The sequence below is a fragment of the Spinacia oleracea genome, chromosome 5, assembly GCF_020520425.1.
Source record: "Spinacia oleracea cultivar Varoflay chromosome 5, BTI_SOV_V1, whole genome shotgun sequence".
Taxonomy (NCBI): domain Eukaryota; kingdom Viridiplantae; phylum Streptophyta; class Magnoliopsida; order Caryophyllales; family Amaranthaceae; genus Spinacia; species Spinacia oleracea.
The window spans coordinates 79560015-79576434 of record NC_079491.1 but is presented as its reverse complement, the minus strand read 5'-3'; the positions used below and the strand labels follow the sequence as shown (position 1 = coordinate 79576434).

General features: G+C 36.9%; 1 protein-coding gene and 1 long non-coding RNA gene across 3 annotated transcripts; one reads left to right on the top strand and one right to left on the bottom strand.

Annotated features, from left to right (window-relative positions):
* Positions 1-212: 212 nt before the first annotated feature.
* Positions 213-8937, top strand: LOC130461988 (uncharacterized). The gene is made up of 7 exons (XR_008922069.1): positions 213-384; positions 1344-1553; positions 1636-1729; positions 3684-3785; positions 3913-4340; positions 4435-4509; positions 8655-8937. It is a non-coding gene; the product is annotated as an uncharacterized lncRNA (long non-coding RNA).
* LOC110777422 (magnesium transporter MRS2-1-like) lies at positions 7328-10478 on the bottom strand. 2 transcript variants are annotated; one of them, XM_056830316.1, is made up of 2 exons: positions 9796-10477; positions 7328-7466 (listed from the first exon to the last, which is right to left on the bottom strand). In XM_056830316.1, the coding sequence occupies exons 1-2, from the start codon at positions 10108-10110 to the stop codon at positions 7413-7415; spliced, it is 369 nt and encodes a 122-aa protein (XP_056686294.1). In that variant the 5' UTR covers positions 10111-10477; the 3' UTR covers positions 7328-7412. The 2 variants fall into 2 exon arrangements, with proteins under 2 accessions (XP_056686294.1, XP_056686293.1); XM_056830315.1 differs by lacking the exon at positions 7328-7466 and adding an exon at positions 9223-9718 and having other exon boundaries at positions 9796-10478.
* Between the last annotated feature and the right edge of the window lie 5942 nt (positions 10479-16420).

Here is a 16420-nt window from a genome sequence, read left to right as displayed (position 1 = left end):
TATTCAAAATTGGCCAGAATCGAGGGAGTTTGATGAGGAGGAGGCTATAGCTATAGGTAAACATGTCTCTACATCAAATATGCAAACTGTAAATTATCGATCTTGGTGATGTTTTAGTCTGATTTAGCTTTTGTGACAGATGCTGATGGAATACGACATCTGGTAAAGGGACCAGTTCTGCCTCGAGACGTTTGGCATGATGCAAAGGGGTTCAAATACATTGTCAAGCTCAATGAATTCAACCAACCTATTCGAAAATGTGGGAAGATCCTTGTGAGCTTCCTTGGAGATATTGCAAAAAATGATTCACTTTGTCCAGTGGGAGTCCCAAGTTGGCGTGATGTGAACAGTAAGTTAAAAACTAATGTTGTTACAATGATTCGGGTATGTGGATTTATTGTTCTTAACACTTATGTTAATTGTAGTTTTATTTTAACTTGGTTGCTTCTTTGGTTAAGATTTTTTGGTTGGTTTCTTTAACTGTTTAATTAGCTTTAAATTTGTTCTGTTTCCATCTGTGTTCATCAACCAGTTGCCAGTTTTTCAGGTTTTTATTTGGTCATGGGGGTTCCGACCCCGGGTTAAGTTTCTGCAGAATCACTAAGTTCACCTAGCTAGTTATGATCAGATCAGTGCTGATCAGATCAGTTCTGATCAGATCAGACAGATCAGATCAGTCTAATCTGATCTGATCAGAACTAGCTTGGTGAACTTGGGAGGGTTCATCAGGTAACACAAACATGTTTTGCATGACATGGGAGGGTAAAATCGAAAACTCTTTAGCTTTTATAACATTCCAAAATGCTCCTGATATATCCTATCTCAAATATAAAATGTGACACCAAAATTGTCAGAAGGTAAAAGATTCTTGCATGTGAGGAAAAAAAAAGGATGTCCTTAATAGAAGAGTGAATATCGAATCCCTATCTCTAAGATGAAAAGGAAACTGTAACTACTAATTATTCAACTTAAGTAGTTCTAAATTAAAAATCATGTAACGAACCTACTAGATCATTTTCTTACAAGTTGTCATTGTAGATCGATGTATATATCCTAATTTATTGATTTATTATTCATAGAGCTAGTTGGTAAAAAGGTGAAAAATAATTAGAATATTTTGTGTTTACTATAAGAAGTTGTTAACTACCAAGGTGCGTTGTTTGTTTGTTTGTTTGTTAGTGGAAAATAGCTTAAGTATATTTCTTAAACTTGATCACTTAGGCAAATTATTTTGTTAATATTGGTTTGCACCATAGTAATCCATGCTTGAGTATTGAATTTCTCTTTCTACTTTACTGTTTACTAATGTGGCGTAACTTAATTTTTCCTTTTTTTTTTTGAAGAAACATTTTGTGTTACCTGATGGACCTCTAGTTAACAAGGCACTAGTGATGCGTATTGACAAACCATGGAACAATCATCGATACAAATTGAAGAAGAATTTTTTCGATGTGAATAAATCTCCAGAAGAGAACTATGCCAATCTGCCTGATGGAGTGTCCATTAGGAGTTGGACGAATTTGGTAGATTATTGGCTTTTACCATAGGCCATGGTTTGTCACCCCAAAATATCCTAAATTTAGTAAGTTTTATTTTTTTCACCTATATATGCTAACATTGGTTTCATGAAACTAGGAAAAATCTGAAATGGGAAAAAAATGCTCGAGCATTACAAGGCAATAACCACAACAGTGGTGCTACAAGCTTTGCTAATCGAAGAGTTGATATGGTATGCTTTTCAGCCTAGCTATTTGGTTTGTAGCATTTCAATTGCTATAGGTGCTAAGTCTAAAATTCATAAACAATTAAGAGTAATATAAAAGTCTAAAATTCATAAAAAAAAATGGAGTAATATAAAAGTCTAAAATATGTGTGGGTTGAACTTAGTGGAATCCTCACCCATAATTCAGGATCTGTATGTAGTAGCATTGTTGGTACACATATTTGTACTCCTGGTGGCAGTGAAATATCCCCAACTTTGGTTGTTTTGTGGGTCATACCGTACATGAGAATCGCAGGTGGGTATAACCTCAGCACTTCATACATTATCATTGTCATCTGTATACAAAATTGATCACTCAGTTAGAAGCAGCATATAGGAGTTGCTTAAGAGTTGTGTAATAAGCTTGGAGATGTTTCAGTGAAAAAAAAAATATCCTGAATTATGCTAGTTCATCTGTGTTCTGCATGAAATTTTGAGGTTCCCTGAAATTTCCTCATGCTGTTGAAGATTTATCAGTTCTTTCTATACTGATGTTTTTGTTGTGTTTATTTTTTCGAAATAATGTACTAGTAGAAGACTTGAACAGAGAGGGAGCTTACGTTCATTGTTATAATAGTTACTAGACTTGCTGCTGCAGAAATCCTGCTTTGTTCAGAAGGGGGCAAGGGGCTAAAACCATTTGCAGCATATAAATAACTTCTGAACAGCAATACAGCACAAGAAAAGTAACATAAGCTATTGATGCCAAAGCATTCTGCTAAACTGCAGATTATAAGCCCAAGGTAGGGCATAATACACATAAAACCACAAAACTCCGAGATTCTCTCTATATTAATCATCATTAAGACTCAAGAAGTATGAGTCTATGGACTCTTAGTACATAAAATCCAGCTGATAGTTTTTCATACCAGAATCCAGCTGACCCCAAAATAGTCACAGTGATCATACTACTTATATGGATACGTACCCGTAGTGTTGACGTGTCTTGCCTTCCTAATTTTCAGTTTTCAATTAATTTTTAGAAATTAGATATCAATTTCTGAAGATTTTCTTAAACATTTCAGACTACATAGTTCCTTTTGAAGGTAGAATTGTGGAAAATTTCCTCATGCTTAGTTAACAGTTGAATAAGTATAAAGAAAGTATTGTTAAGTCTTGATAGTTAGTTATGCGGAGGATTGATCATAAACCACATGGAAGAGTAGGTAGTTGGCCCTGTTTCGAAGTTAACCGAGTAATGTTTAGGTAAGTGGTTAAATTCACTTCAATGTGAATTAGAGGCAAACACGAGACAGAGTAGGTAGTTGGCCCTGTTTAGGAGTTTACTGAGTAATGTTTTGGTAAGTGGTTAAATTTACTTCTATGTATATTAGAGGCCAAGGGTTCGTGGTACTTAAATCTTGAATTGCTCTTGCTGTGAAGAATGATCTTAGCTCTGTTGGGGAAGGTCTTTTGATATCTGAATAATTAATATAAGCTTGGATACAGAGCACTATAGGTTTTCTTAGTTGTTGTCTAGACATTTAATGCGGCTGTGTATGATACTTGGATTGATCTTAATGTTATTTTGGATTACTTTTGGGTATAAACTAAATACGGTAGCAAAATCAATAGAGCAGCAATGACCTTTTACTGATCATGTATTAGAAAAGGTTACTTTAGATGAAGCAAATAATTCGAAGATTTTTGGGGTCTCTTTTTTGTACTTCAGGATCATACTTGTATTAGATTTAAAGAGGGGTATGCAGCTCTGTGTGTATTGAATCTAGCATTTGGTGGTTGTAGATAAATGATCAGTTCACTATAAATCTTGTCAGGCATACTGTTCATATAAGTAGTACGGGTACCCAGCAACCCTACTACAGGGATAACAACTCAAAGTGTTCAACAAATATAGTGATAGTCGGTTTAAGAACTTGAAATTTTCAGTTTTCAATTTATTTTTTTCCTAAAATTGCAGAAAGAGAAGAAAGGAGAGTTTAGCGAATTGGCATTTTTCAAATCAGTTTACGCCAAAGAAGATGGAAGCTTTAAAGAGGGCACACTTCCTCATCAATTTGTGGTATCATTGCATTGAGCTAATTCTATACATCAATCTTGTCACTTGAAGTCTATTTATTTTTTTCTTTACTTGTACATAGTATTCTTGGTTGATAGATTTTGAGTGATCTTTTCATATTATATAACAGGAGGATGCCAACAAAAAGGTCCAAGAAAGCTTGCGAGTTCCTCTTCTTCAAAGCCCGTAATTGAAATTGAGAATGCAGTCTTTAATGAGCTCATGTATAAAGGTGAAGTACCTAAACGTCCTCTGAATTATGGATTTGGAGTGAAGCAAAGCGACATCTTTGGAGTGGAAGGTTTGCTGAGGAAAGAAGGGTCAGGCTATGTTAACAACAATGCTATGGAAGTGGAGAACATGAAAGGTGAAATATCAGTTGTCAAGAAGCAAAATGAGGACCTTGCGCAACAAAATCAAGTTCTGCATACCAAGTTCGAAGAAACAACACAATCATTTAAAATGATTGCTTCTTTTTTGGGACAAGTTTTGAAGGAAGTACGCAAAGGGAATGTTTCATCGAACCTTTTAGATGGTGCGGAATCAGCAATAAATATGGTTAGTTATTTCTGGAAATTATTCTGATTGAGCATCATGTATCATTACCTGAAATGTGGCATATCTAATTTACATATTAAAATGCTTTTTGTAGATTACTGATGATTCTGGTGGCAATGGTGACAACCAGGCCGAGAAATGAGACTTTGACACTATTGCCAAATGCAAGGTAATTTCATATGGAATTAATTAACTGCATTTCATGCTTTATAGATAAACTTATAGCTGAAACAAACTTTATAGTTGTCGATTACTTATGGATGATGGTGAGATTAGAAGGTAGATGCTTAGATTTAGTATTATCATAATAAGGTATTATGTTGATATTAGCTGAAACTTTGAGAATTATCTTTAGGCTGGTAGGATATGACGATATGCACACTAATCGATCCTAGATTCTAGCTCAAAACTCCGCGATGTAATCCATGACCATTACCTTCTTTGACATCAGCAGGTGAAATTATAAGCTTGAACAGAACTGGTCTGAACAGACTGATCATAACATAACTGATCTAAACAAAACTGGTCAGAACATAACTGATCTAAACAGAACTGGTCAGAACATAACTAACTGATCAGAACAGAACTGATCTAAACAAAACTGGTTAGAACAGAACTGATCTTATCAAAAATAATCAGAACTGGTCAGATCAGTTCTGTTCTGATCAGTTATGTTCTGATCAGTTCTTTTCTGACTTGGAGTATCGGAGATTCACATTTCAGGGTTAAGTGAATTCAATAGCCCTATATAAATAAATATATAAGATCAATGTTCATGCAGCCGACCCCATCCTTTTGGGAAATAAGGCTATGACTTTGTTGTGTTCTGTGCGGTGCTTTTTGGAGGATTTTTTGCTATTGAGACTGCGAAACTTTTTTGACATGCCAAAATGTAATAGCATATATTGGTTCTTGTTTCTCATTTCACATGACATTTGATGGAAATTAGCATAATGTGCCATGCTGCAGTGGAAATTGGCTTATGGTAATGTGTTTTATCACAGAACAAGAACCAAAAGATAAATCTGTATGGATCTGCAATGAAAAGGATTAAGGAGTAACTATATCTACAAGGCCGTTGTATACTTTTGAGAAGTAATTATGAAAAATTAGTCGAGTTTGTAAAGAATACTTGGATGGCCATTTCCTGGTTCTTCTATCACCGAATTTCTTAGATCTTACCACTTAGTCTTAACAAGTTCAGTACAGAAAATGCTACTGTCATTATTGATGTTTTGGATGTCTTTCCTTTAATTTGTTTAATTCTTACTTCATGTCTTCATGTACCTAGAAAGTTGTTGTGCTTGACAGAATATTGTGTATTTGAATTGATGTGAAAGGGTCAGTTTCACTTCATAGGTTCTCTTTTTCTCTTTTTCTAAGCGATTTAATGCCGTTCTTGGTGAGAGTGGTCTCAACAGTAAACCTTCATCTCAGCAGTATGCCGTTCTTGGTGAAGTTGACTACTGTGTTCCATCTTTCTCTAGTTTGAGTTAGTGTAGACTTGTAAACAGAAGAAACATTAATACAATAATATCTAGCTTCTTAGCATGGATCCTACCCCATGCTGTCAGAGTTTAGTCGTCCTGCCTTTTCCTCACAAGTAGAAAATGCAATTTGCAATTGACCCACATGGTACAACCTCCATTTTCCTGATTAGCTACTTTAACAACAAAAACTAAGGAGAAATCAAGATACTCAAGTGGTTACCCTACTACTTTTTCTTTTAGAAGGAAAGAGATTGAGAGTAAGAGAATTATTAAATATAATTGAGTCCCGTGGAATGGGGTGGAAGATGATAAATTGAGAACAAAAAGTTGGCATAAATAGGACTAAGTAAAAGCGAGTAGATTGCTACTGCTGCTGCCGCTGCTATTGCTATTGCTACGGCTGGTCTAGCCTAGTTGTGGCATAGTTCCCCTGCGTTCTTGCTTTTCTAATTGCTTATCATTCTGGCCATGTTTTGTGTAGACACAAATAAATTCTAACTTATTGAAAGTGTATTTCTACATTTTGAAGTGGGTCTATTCAAAATTATATTTTACTGCTTTGTCAATACTAAATATCAAGAATTAGCCATGCATCCTTTGCCGCAGGGAATTTAAGAAGCTATTATGTGTGTACAGATTACGAGCTTTATTTTAAAATTCAAAATAGCTGAATGACTTAAAATAAACTCCAGAGTATCATAATTTTCCATGGGATATTTAACTGCCGGTGAACTTGCACTTACATGATTGAACACTGATGATGTTGTTTAAAATATGCAGTATAGACAATGCTGCTATCAACACATGCAAACAATTGTTCTTTTTCTTGGGTATGTTTTCAAAAGTACAAAAGAATGTTTTTCTTGTAGTTAGTGCCTGCGAACCAGAATTAGACACTTACGAACTGTAATGTATTCCTTGCTTTATCAGTGGTTCTTTTGGCTTTCCTATTTGTGTGACCATGTTAGAAATTTTCCCCGTCTTTCCTTCTCCCTTGGTCTGATTTTTCCTTATTCTGAAGTCCGAACCCTCTTAAATTGTGATTGAGTGTGCATGGCTAGCTGGTTCAAATATCTTGTATGCTGCATGTTTCCTGTGCTTTGGGATGTAGTTTAAGTTTCTGGACTCACGGTTTTCTGGGAGGAGTTTGTGTTGTACTGCTGAGTATGCTGGGCTGGTTTCATTTCGCGAATAATGTTATTTCCAATTGAGGTAGGTCATTGTATTTTCATTTGCGAATATTGATGTGACTCATGTTTAGAAACAATTTCACATACTACATTAGAGATACTAATAGCATACTGCAGTTGTTCTTAAGAGAACGATACATAACTACAGCTAGTCTGCTAGTATTTTTTACGGTGATTCATCATTCTAAGGTGATATAGCTCGATAGTGTTTTTTTTGGCAACCATCTCAGCTAGTGTGCCATGAAACTCAGCTAGTCTGCCATGACTGTGGTAGGCCAAGAATTCTGCTGTCTTGTGGTAGGCCAAGAATTCTGCTGTCTTGTGGTAGGCCAAGCTTGCAGATGTCTTCTAGTCCACTGTTGTGACATGTAGGCCAAGCTTGTAGATGTGTTCTAGTCCATTGATGTCTTACATTTGTAGTTGGATGCATAACTTGATAAGAGCTCCTGAACATGTGTAAGTAAATTATCAATCATTAGCCACAAGCTCACATGCCACAGCTTTCCAAGAATGATCAATAATTAGTCACATTATCTAATTGTATTTTAGAATTAAGAAGTAGAGGAAAATGCGGCCAGTTGCAGCAAGCAAGAATCTGTTGCAATATATCAGCACCCAACCAGTAGACTACTGATTATTAGATTATGATTAGTACTTTAGTAGTGACTGAATTGAGTAGTAATTGAATTGTTATTGAGGTGTTGTTTAGGGATTCATGAGATTGGTAGTCCGTAGTTGTGCCTGACTGAGTTACTGACTTGGTATTTGCTAAATGGTAAACAACTAATCATGATTCTTTAACATTGTTCTTGACCTTGTTGTTGAATTGCTGACTTTTTTGTAGTAGTAGTAGTAGTTCAACTATAAATTGGTACGTAGTAGTATTGCACTTCCTGGTCTTTTCAGATTTAACAAACTCAGTTTGTTCCACCATTTAAGGCACAAATTCTTTAGCTATTGTACTTGTAAGCATCACTTGCTTTGCTTCTCTTCACGCCTGAATATATATAAGAGTAGACATTTTGAAAATTTGAACTTTATTTACATTTTCTTTTCAGCTCTTTGATATGGAAGTAAAACCATCTTTTAGCTAACATGGTATACAGCGTATACCCATATCTGTAATCTGCTTGGCTGAACAAGTTCAAGATGACAATAATTTAATGAATACTATATCAAAGAAAAAAAGAAAGTTCTTGAGGTCTTAATCTAAATCTATAACTGACAAGAGGAACTAAACTCGAAAGATTAAGAATCTACAGCTTTGATCACATGAGATGTAACTGAATCTGCTGCTACTGCTACTACTGAGTCCTGCTGTTGTAGCTGCTGCTACTGCTCAGTCCTGTTGTTGCAGAGTTTTGCAGGTTTGCAGTCAGTCAGGCATACTGTTCTGTGTTGGTTGTTGTTTGGGTTTCAACTCAATTTGGACAACAATTCATTGTTCATGCCTATATTTTTAATAATCATGCATTTTTCCCTTGATTTTCCCCTTGATTAATAGTTGGTATTATTTTGAAAAGACCACTAGTAGTTAGGATCAAGCTGGTTAGGATTACTGTTAATTTTCCCTTGATTTTATGGAATTTCATCATACTCAATTCATATATATTTGACATAAATTTTCTTTGCAGATTATTGATGATTCAAGTGGTAATAGTAAATGTAGATCAAGAGATGAACAAGTTATCTTGAAGCTAAGCTAGCATAAGGATAGGTTTACTTGTTCGTAACCTTGTTTTTATTTAGTTTTGGACTATCTTGTAGAAAAAATGATAATGCTAGTTAGAAAGTTATTTTTGTTTTAAAAATATCACTTTTATTTCAGTTTGACTAGACTCTGCGAATTAATTTAATGTATAGATGATTTTTATCACTTTTTCTAAATTAACTACTTAAGTATATATATGAATCATAGCATGATGTTATATATATATATGTATATATATATATATATGTATATATATATGTTGCTTTAAGATAGTGTACATACGTAGTAAGTTAATATTTGTATTTGATTATGATTTATTATCTATGGTCGATATATTTTTTTATAGATAATTCATGAAAAATAATATATATATATATATATATATATATATATATATATATATATATATATATATATATATATATATATATATATATATATATATATATATATATATATATATATATATATGAAAAAAAATATGATGCAAATTGTGACGCTCCAAAGTCTCTAAATTATTACGTATATATGAAAAATAATATGATGCAAATTGTGACGCTTCAAAGGGTCTAAATTATTTTGGAGGGAATGGGGAGACCTCGCACGAAAGTAAACATATAGTGACTCTAATAAGAGTCTATATATTTCGGGTGTCTAAAGCGTCTCTATATGGTTTATAGTGGCGGAAAAATGTGTCTATACGCGTGCAAATAGTGACGCTTTATATAGTCCAATATTGCGACTCCCTGTAGAGTCACTATATCCCAAATAGCGACGGATCGGAGAAATACATCGCTGTTTTGCAAATTGTGAGGCTCTAAAGCGTCGGTAAATAGCGGCAATGAAAATAGCAACCCTCTCCCAAAGCGTCGCTATGTGAAATAGCGACACTTTAGAGCGTCGCAATTCGTCCCAAAAAGCGTCACAATGTGCCGCGTTTTTTTGTAGTGTAATGAAATCTTCAGTGTCCTTAATGTATTCCTTCAGCTGAAATGAATAAAGAATGAAGCATGTAAATAAATGTTCCAGTATGATAATATAAAAATGGCACAAGTTCAACTTACCGATGTAAGCTTGTTATAGGTGTTGTCAATGACCACAAAATACGCTTCCAACAATATTTTCAGTTCTTCTATACTCTCTTTAGCACTTTCTGAACTTCTCATGCTTCCAAGACGGCTTCTTGATAAGCTGAAACTTTTCTCTAGTCTTCGTGAATCTAGGGCAGGGGAGACAGGAGAAACAGGAGCAGCAAAGATGGACATTGCACCATCATTTAATCTGAATCCTAAGATTGATTGTTTACCCACCATACATTGACATTTCCATGCGTGACTTCTTCTCTGTAAGATACATTTCTGCCATATCCCCATCATCATCCATCAACTGCTCTATCTCATCCCTGACCTTATGTCGTGTGGCTAGTTCCACCAAAAAAAGAGGTTTTATTTGCATATTAAGAACTTTTCGGGTAGATGTATCTCAACCATTCAACAAATTCAGAAGACAAATAAACAAACGATACATGGAATATGGCTTAATTTGTGCTGTTGACTGCGTATCTCTTTCTTCTATGGAAGGATTTTTAAAGTCATTGTGTCCTACTGTCCTTGAGCGGTCAATAAGATCAGTCCACTTACGCGCAGCTCCAACAAACCAAGGGAGTATAGCCAATGGTAGAAAAATATGTGACCTTATAGGTGGTAACCGCTTCCTGAGATATGAGAATTCAAAAAGTTAGGGTATATACCTCGGTACCCAAATAAAGCTTCCATCAGAAACTGTCTTATTACTTCATCATTACATCAGTTTGAAGGCAACAGGAGATTTTACATGGCTATCTCTTAGTCCGACAATTTTATCTTAGAAATTTAATTTCAATGTTATCAAGATTGACTTCCCAGTTTGCCTTTGACAAGGATCTTTGACAAGGATCTTTGACAAGGATCTTTGTTAATTTGGTTGATACTTGATAGGGACAGGGATAACATTTGATTTGGATATTTGGGTTACAAATTTACAATGAAATTTAATTTAATGATTCATAAATTCATATTGTTTCCCAGTTTTTGTAACCTTAATTAATGGTGATTAATTTGACTTATAGAAAATCTCGTGGAAACAGAGATGGAGTACCAATCTACCATGGAGATTTCGTGCATGCACGTAGTTAACCACTGAATTCAATTCTTAATAAAACGCTGGTGATATGATAAGAGTTTAACTTGTAATTGTTCTGTTATGGTGCATTTGTTCAACCCGAACCCATAAAAAAGGTATCTAATAGTAAAAAAAGGCGTTATAAAAAAAGGCGCTAAAAAAGCTTTAAACCCGTTGGGTCAACCCGAACCCGAACACTCTGGGTCCTGAACAAGCATTCGTCAACCCGAACCCGAAAGTGACCGACCCATTAAAATCCGAACCCGAAAGTGACCGACTCTGACCCGACCCGACCCGACCCGTTTGACAGGTCTACCGATAATCCATTAACAGTCCCACCTATGAGGTATTCCTAACTGATCCAAACTTTGGTACCCATTTTCTTTCAACAAACCCTTTTACCGGTTACCTGAAAGAAAAAGTCAACCAACTTATAATTGACTCAATTAAGATTGCGTGGCATTTTCTTTTTTTAAGTTTTATGCTGACTGGGAAATAACCCTTCATTTCCTCCCTTTCCCTCTCAGTATCTGATATCCATAACCATGTCTAATTAAGCGTCGAAAATTCGATAATACTGGTAAAATGAAAATTCCAAATTTCTACTCCACTCTACAAAATTGGCAACCAAAAGAGGGAACATCCAGGAGAGAAAAACCCAAAGCCCTTAATTCTGAATTTCTCCAGCCATGTCATCAACCGTAATAGTCCTCGACTGGAAGCCTTGGTACTCAATTCAGTTCTCGTTTATTACAAGGACATAACCCTCTGTTAAAACTCTGATCCTTGTATGTGAGGACATATTCCTATGTTCTGAATCGATTGTCATATGGAGATCACTCAACCTTAGTTTTCGGCTCCTCGGTTTTTTGCTTGCCCTTCCTATATCTCCCCTGTTCAGATTCTGGTTATTTAAATGAAGAAAAGATAACTTGTGATAAGTGTAGACACCTACTTTTGTCCCCATTCCCGCAAGGGAAAGGTTCGATGATGAAAGTATAAAAACTCCACTTGACAACGCATCTCCTATAAAATAAACGAATCTCGATTCCCCATTTCATTTCACCCGAAACCTGCTATTTATGGAAACCTGCTAAAAATAGTAACTGCCGTAAAAGGTAGCGTCTAAAAGTGGCAAATCATAAAAGATAGTAACCTGTCAGAATTAGGTGTTGCACTCCAACATAAATACTAAATGAGATAGAAAACTGCTAGAATCCTATTCCTAATATGATTCGGAAATAAGAGTTACGTATTAATTGAAATCCTAATGAGCCTAGAGTTCGTAACGGGCCCAGACGCATTCGGTCACAAAACTAATACGCGCTAAAAGACTCGAATTAATATCAAACTCTACGGATTTCAGGAATCCGAATCCGACAAAGAATTCGGCCCAGACATTACTTTCAACGCCCAGAGCTGGGCGCCGAAATCTTTGACGCCCAGCCCTGGGTGCTGAAATTGCATGGATCTCTATTTTCAACGCCCAGCCCTGGGCGCCGAAATCTTTGACGCCCAGAGCTGGGCGCCGAAATTACATGGGACGTGTTTTTTCCTAATTCTTTGTGGATTAGAACTCTGCAATTCTATCTTTCCACGAACTCTTACCTATAAATAGGCCCCTAGTTTCAACGTGAAACAAGACACAACAACACATAATATATTCTGAGTATTGACTCTAAACCCCTTAGCCTAAGCCTCTCGCTGCGAAACTGTTCACGCGTTCTGTCGCAATCGATCCATAAATCGAACAGAACGTATCCTGTCCCATAATCGAGATTCGATAAATAAAAAGGAGAAATAGCAAAGTCAAAGTGGTTAGTTTTCTGAGAACTGTGACGCACCTCTCAAGGGTGGGTCGTAATGTGTCCCTTTTCGATGATTTAACTGCATTCCTTGCCCTTTTTATGAACTTGTTAAACTAACCTAATTTGAATGTTCTATCACGCCTAACAAATATAATATTTTGGGAAATCGGATTATCATGCTAGGTCCCTTAATGCTATTTAAATCAGATAATCACGATCGAATTAGTATTATATGTTGCACATTGCTAAAATCAACTCAGATTAGTTTAATAGTTAACGCATGCCCCTTCAATTATTTATCCTGAGCTAGTAAGGATATCCTGCCTCTGGAGTTATCGACGAGCGAATTACTCCTCTCGGTAGTTACAGTCCCCCGAACCCTCAATCTCTACCTTGCGGGTGTATATTGAGAGATCCCCACACCAGGGATCACAAGGGAACCTACGGCCATCGTGGTCAAACATAATTGCACTACCTTTATGTCACGATAACCGGGTTTTGTCAGTTTTTCTCATTGTCGTTAAAAACTGAATGGCGACTCCTATATTACTAGTCAATTGAGTGTATACTCACAGGAAATCCAATTACACTTGATTGAATAAAAAGAATCGTCACACCCACGAGGGACAAGGTCACGCATTAGCCTTGCTCTTTTTCGACCCCCTCACAGTGGCGACTCCACTGGGAGAGTGAATGAAATACTCGTGCTTGTAGGTAATCAAAATAGCCGAAGGGTGAAACGATCCTACCCCGCGTTTATTTCCCCATCAAGTTGGGACGACCTGAAAATCAGCATATTAATGTGAATGGGCAGAACATCATAACGAATCTCGGCTCCCTCGGGAGTTGGGACTAAGGATACCTTTTTCGCCAATAGGGGGGTGCATACGCCGCGCATGTTTCCCACTCGGTACTTGTGCAGGTAGTACACCTATCCCGAACCCAATCGCTCGCTCATTAGGTCCCTCTCGCCTGCATGCCCCCTTGGCTTGCACTTGCGGGTTGGCCTCTTGAGCGAAATTCGTCTGTTGAAGACACTACCTCGACCGGGGCATGTGTTGGATCTACGATAGAAGCGGTACCAAGCCAGGCGTAAATAAAATACCCATAGAAGCCTATCATAGACTACGTGGCATATTTAATTTTCAAATCCATGTTTGTAATGTAGTTATGTGTAACGAAATATGTGATTGTGTGTGACAAACTATCCTAGAAAACCAACGACCTTAAAAATTTCCCAAACATTCATAGACTAATTTGCCAAAGAGTTATACCGAAACACGTGTTCCGCAAACCCGAATGATCGCCACAAAAATAAGCGACGCTCGGGATGGCCTGTAACAAATCCCAAAAACGCTGCACAACGCGTAAAGGACGTTATTAGGCAAGCACGCAAAATTAAGTCGCATAAAACAAAAGAATACACACGAACAGAAAACGAGTACCAGTCAGGGACGCATTTTCAGCGCCCCTGGCTGGGCGCCAATATTTCTCACGCCCACTGCTGGGCGCTGAAGTTGCTGCCTGGCCTTTTGGTCAGGCACATCAGCCTCGGTGCCCACGCATTAAGAAAATACGTAGCAAAAAAACAACTTTTCGTAAAAACAATTGCTACGAGGGCGTATGAAAAAGCACTCGATTCTAAAAGCGACTTGTAGAAAATAAATAACTCTTTGTGTCATTGTTAGGCCTCCTACGACGACGATGTTCGGCACCAAAGCCGAGCATGCTAATTAAACCTTGAATGTCACGTGGGCGAAGTATTCAAAAAATAAATGTTCGAATAAAGTCTTCAAAAAAAATAAATGTTCAAATAAAAAAATACATAAATCCGAGTCTAGACTAGGCTATGCCGAAGTACAATCTAAATCCTAAGTGTTAGTTGTGTTATCCATAGAATGGGTCCTAATACTTGGTGTTGTTCTGCAAGCTAAAAGGTTAAACCATATTGAGTCTCCCTTCCTAACATTTAAATCAATAAGCACCCATATGTAATTGTCATCCCTTGCTAAGAATCCACGGTCTCAATACTCTCTCTCACCAATAAAAATAATATTATAGTATTTGCAAAATGGAAACAGTCACATTCTGGAAATCATCCCCATAGTCGCACAACCCCAAAGGGAACCTAAGGTGTCAATACCGTTGGCAAGAAAAATTAATGGCCTCAAGGCTTGTAATCACATTGGGTCACGACTATCATAGTCCTCTCGAGTCACTCGCTCCTTGAAATACTATTAAGTACGGACTAAAAGATTTTTCATGAATGCAACATGACCAACCATGAAAATACCCAAATCGGCATACCAATAGGGCTACCATTGGGGTAAAGCAATACACACTAAGAGAGAAGCCGCACTAATGATTCTAGTCTTGCAAAAACAAAAAATTCGATCTTCCCAATTAACTACCTTGCCAACATTAAGCAAAATGGCGCATGACAAATGAACACCCAAGGGTTAAAATCTAAAGTGTCAACCAACGAAAGTTATGGTCCAATTAACCTAAGTCTGAGAGTCGCTTGGTCAAGTATTATAGGCTTACGCCACGTCATTATTTTGAATCTAGGCCACCTCCTTATATTCATATACGGGTTATAAACAGAAAGATTAATGAAAGTTCGAGTCTAAATCACAACTTCCAATTAAATCCCGAAAATTAGAATCTGAAAAGAAGCAAAAAAAATTATTTTCGATGTAATTCTTTCGTTAAATTTCAATAAGGTAAAAACAACATTTTGAATCTACGCTATTTGCACATTTTAAGGAACGACTAAATACGCTTGCAAAGTAAGACAATTTAAAGGTCCACCCTAGGCCTACTAAAATTAAAGGTCCACTATAGGCCTACCAAACGAGGCTCACTCAGTCTCGCCTCGTGACTCAAAGACCACAACCATCTACCTTTTAGCCCAAATAAAAAAATTATGTTGGGGAGAAATCCCGAGCAAAAAGAAAAAATAGAAAGAGAAAAGGGAGAGCGAAAAGAGCGAGCCATGAAATACTTAGCCCGTACCTCCCAAAGTGCGAAATTTACCCAAGTAAACGAAAGAAAAGAATTGAGTTAACCAATCCAAATCATAAAATTCTACGATGTCTACCCTTTCCAATCCTTATGCTCTTAGACGCCTTCGCTCTAGGGTCCCTGTTCAACTCATTTAACCGATCCATGTTCTCATTGCCATAACCCAAAAAACATTACCTCAACTCTTGTTTTTTGAACTTGTTATCAACCGCAAACCACGCACGGCCATTGACACGTGCGTCATACCCGTTATTTCCAAAGCCCAAACCTGTTCTTACACCACCATTAGCATAATGACCATATAACTTGTGTGGATACATCCTGTTGATATCCCTTGAGCCGTCCCCATGCTACTCATTGGCCTTGATTGATGTAAACTCGTGACACTAGCTTGAGGCTGCAAATTGTGAGCGCTAGCAGATATAATCCTCATGCTTGACCAATACCTATACAACTTATCCTATCTCATTCAACCCGTCTTTCAAACCGTCTTGAGTCACGAATAAAAAAGGAAGACAAATGAAAAGTACAAAAAAGTAATAAATAATAAAGAAGGAACTTTGCAAAGCGCCTCTAAAGAAAAAGAAGCATTTAGCGCACCAAAAAAGATCCGCCCAGAAAACATTTTCAGCGCCCAACGCTGGGCGCCGAAATCTTTAGCGCCCCAGCCTGGGCGCTGAATCTCCCTGCTTGCTAA

What these genes read in the sequence shown, in the direction of transcription:
- LOC110777422 (XM_056830315.1), bottom strand. Translation starts at nt 10,110, where the DNA reads ATGATGATGGGGATATGGCAGAAATGTATCTTACAGAGAAGAAGTCAC. An exon ending in CCTATAACAAGCTTACATCG is followed by an intron (nt 9,719 to 9,795) that starts GTAAGTTGAACT and finishes TATTCATTTCAG; the next exon opens with CTGAAGGAATACATTAAGGA.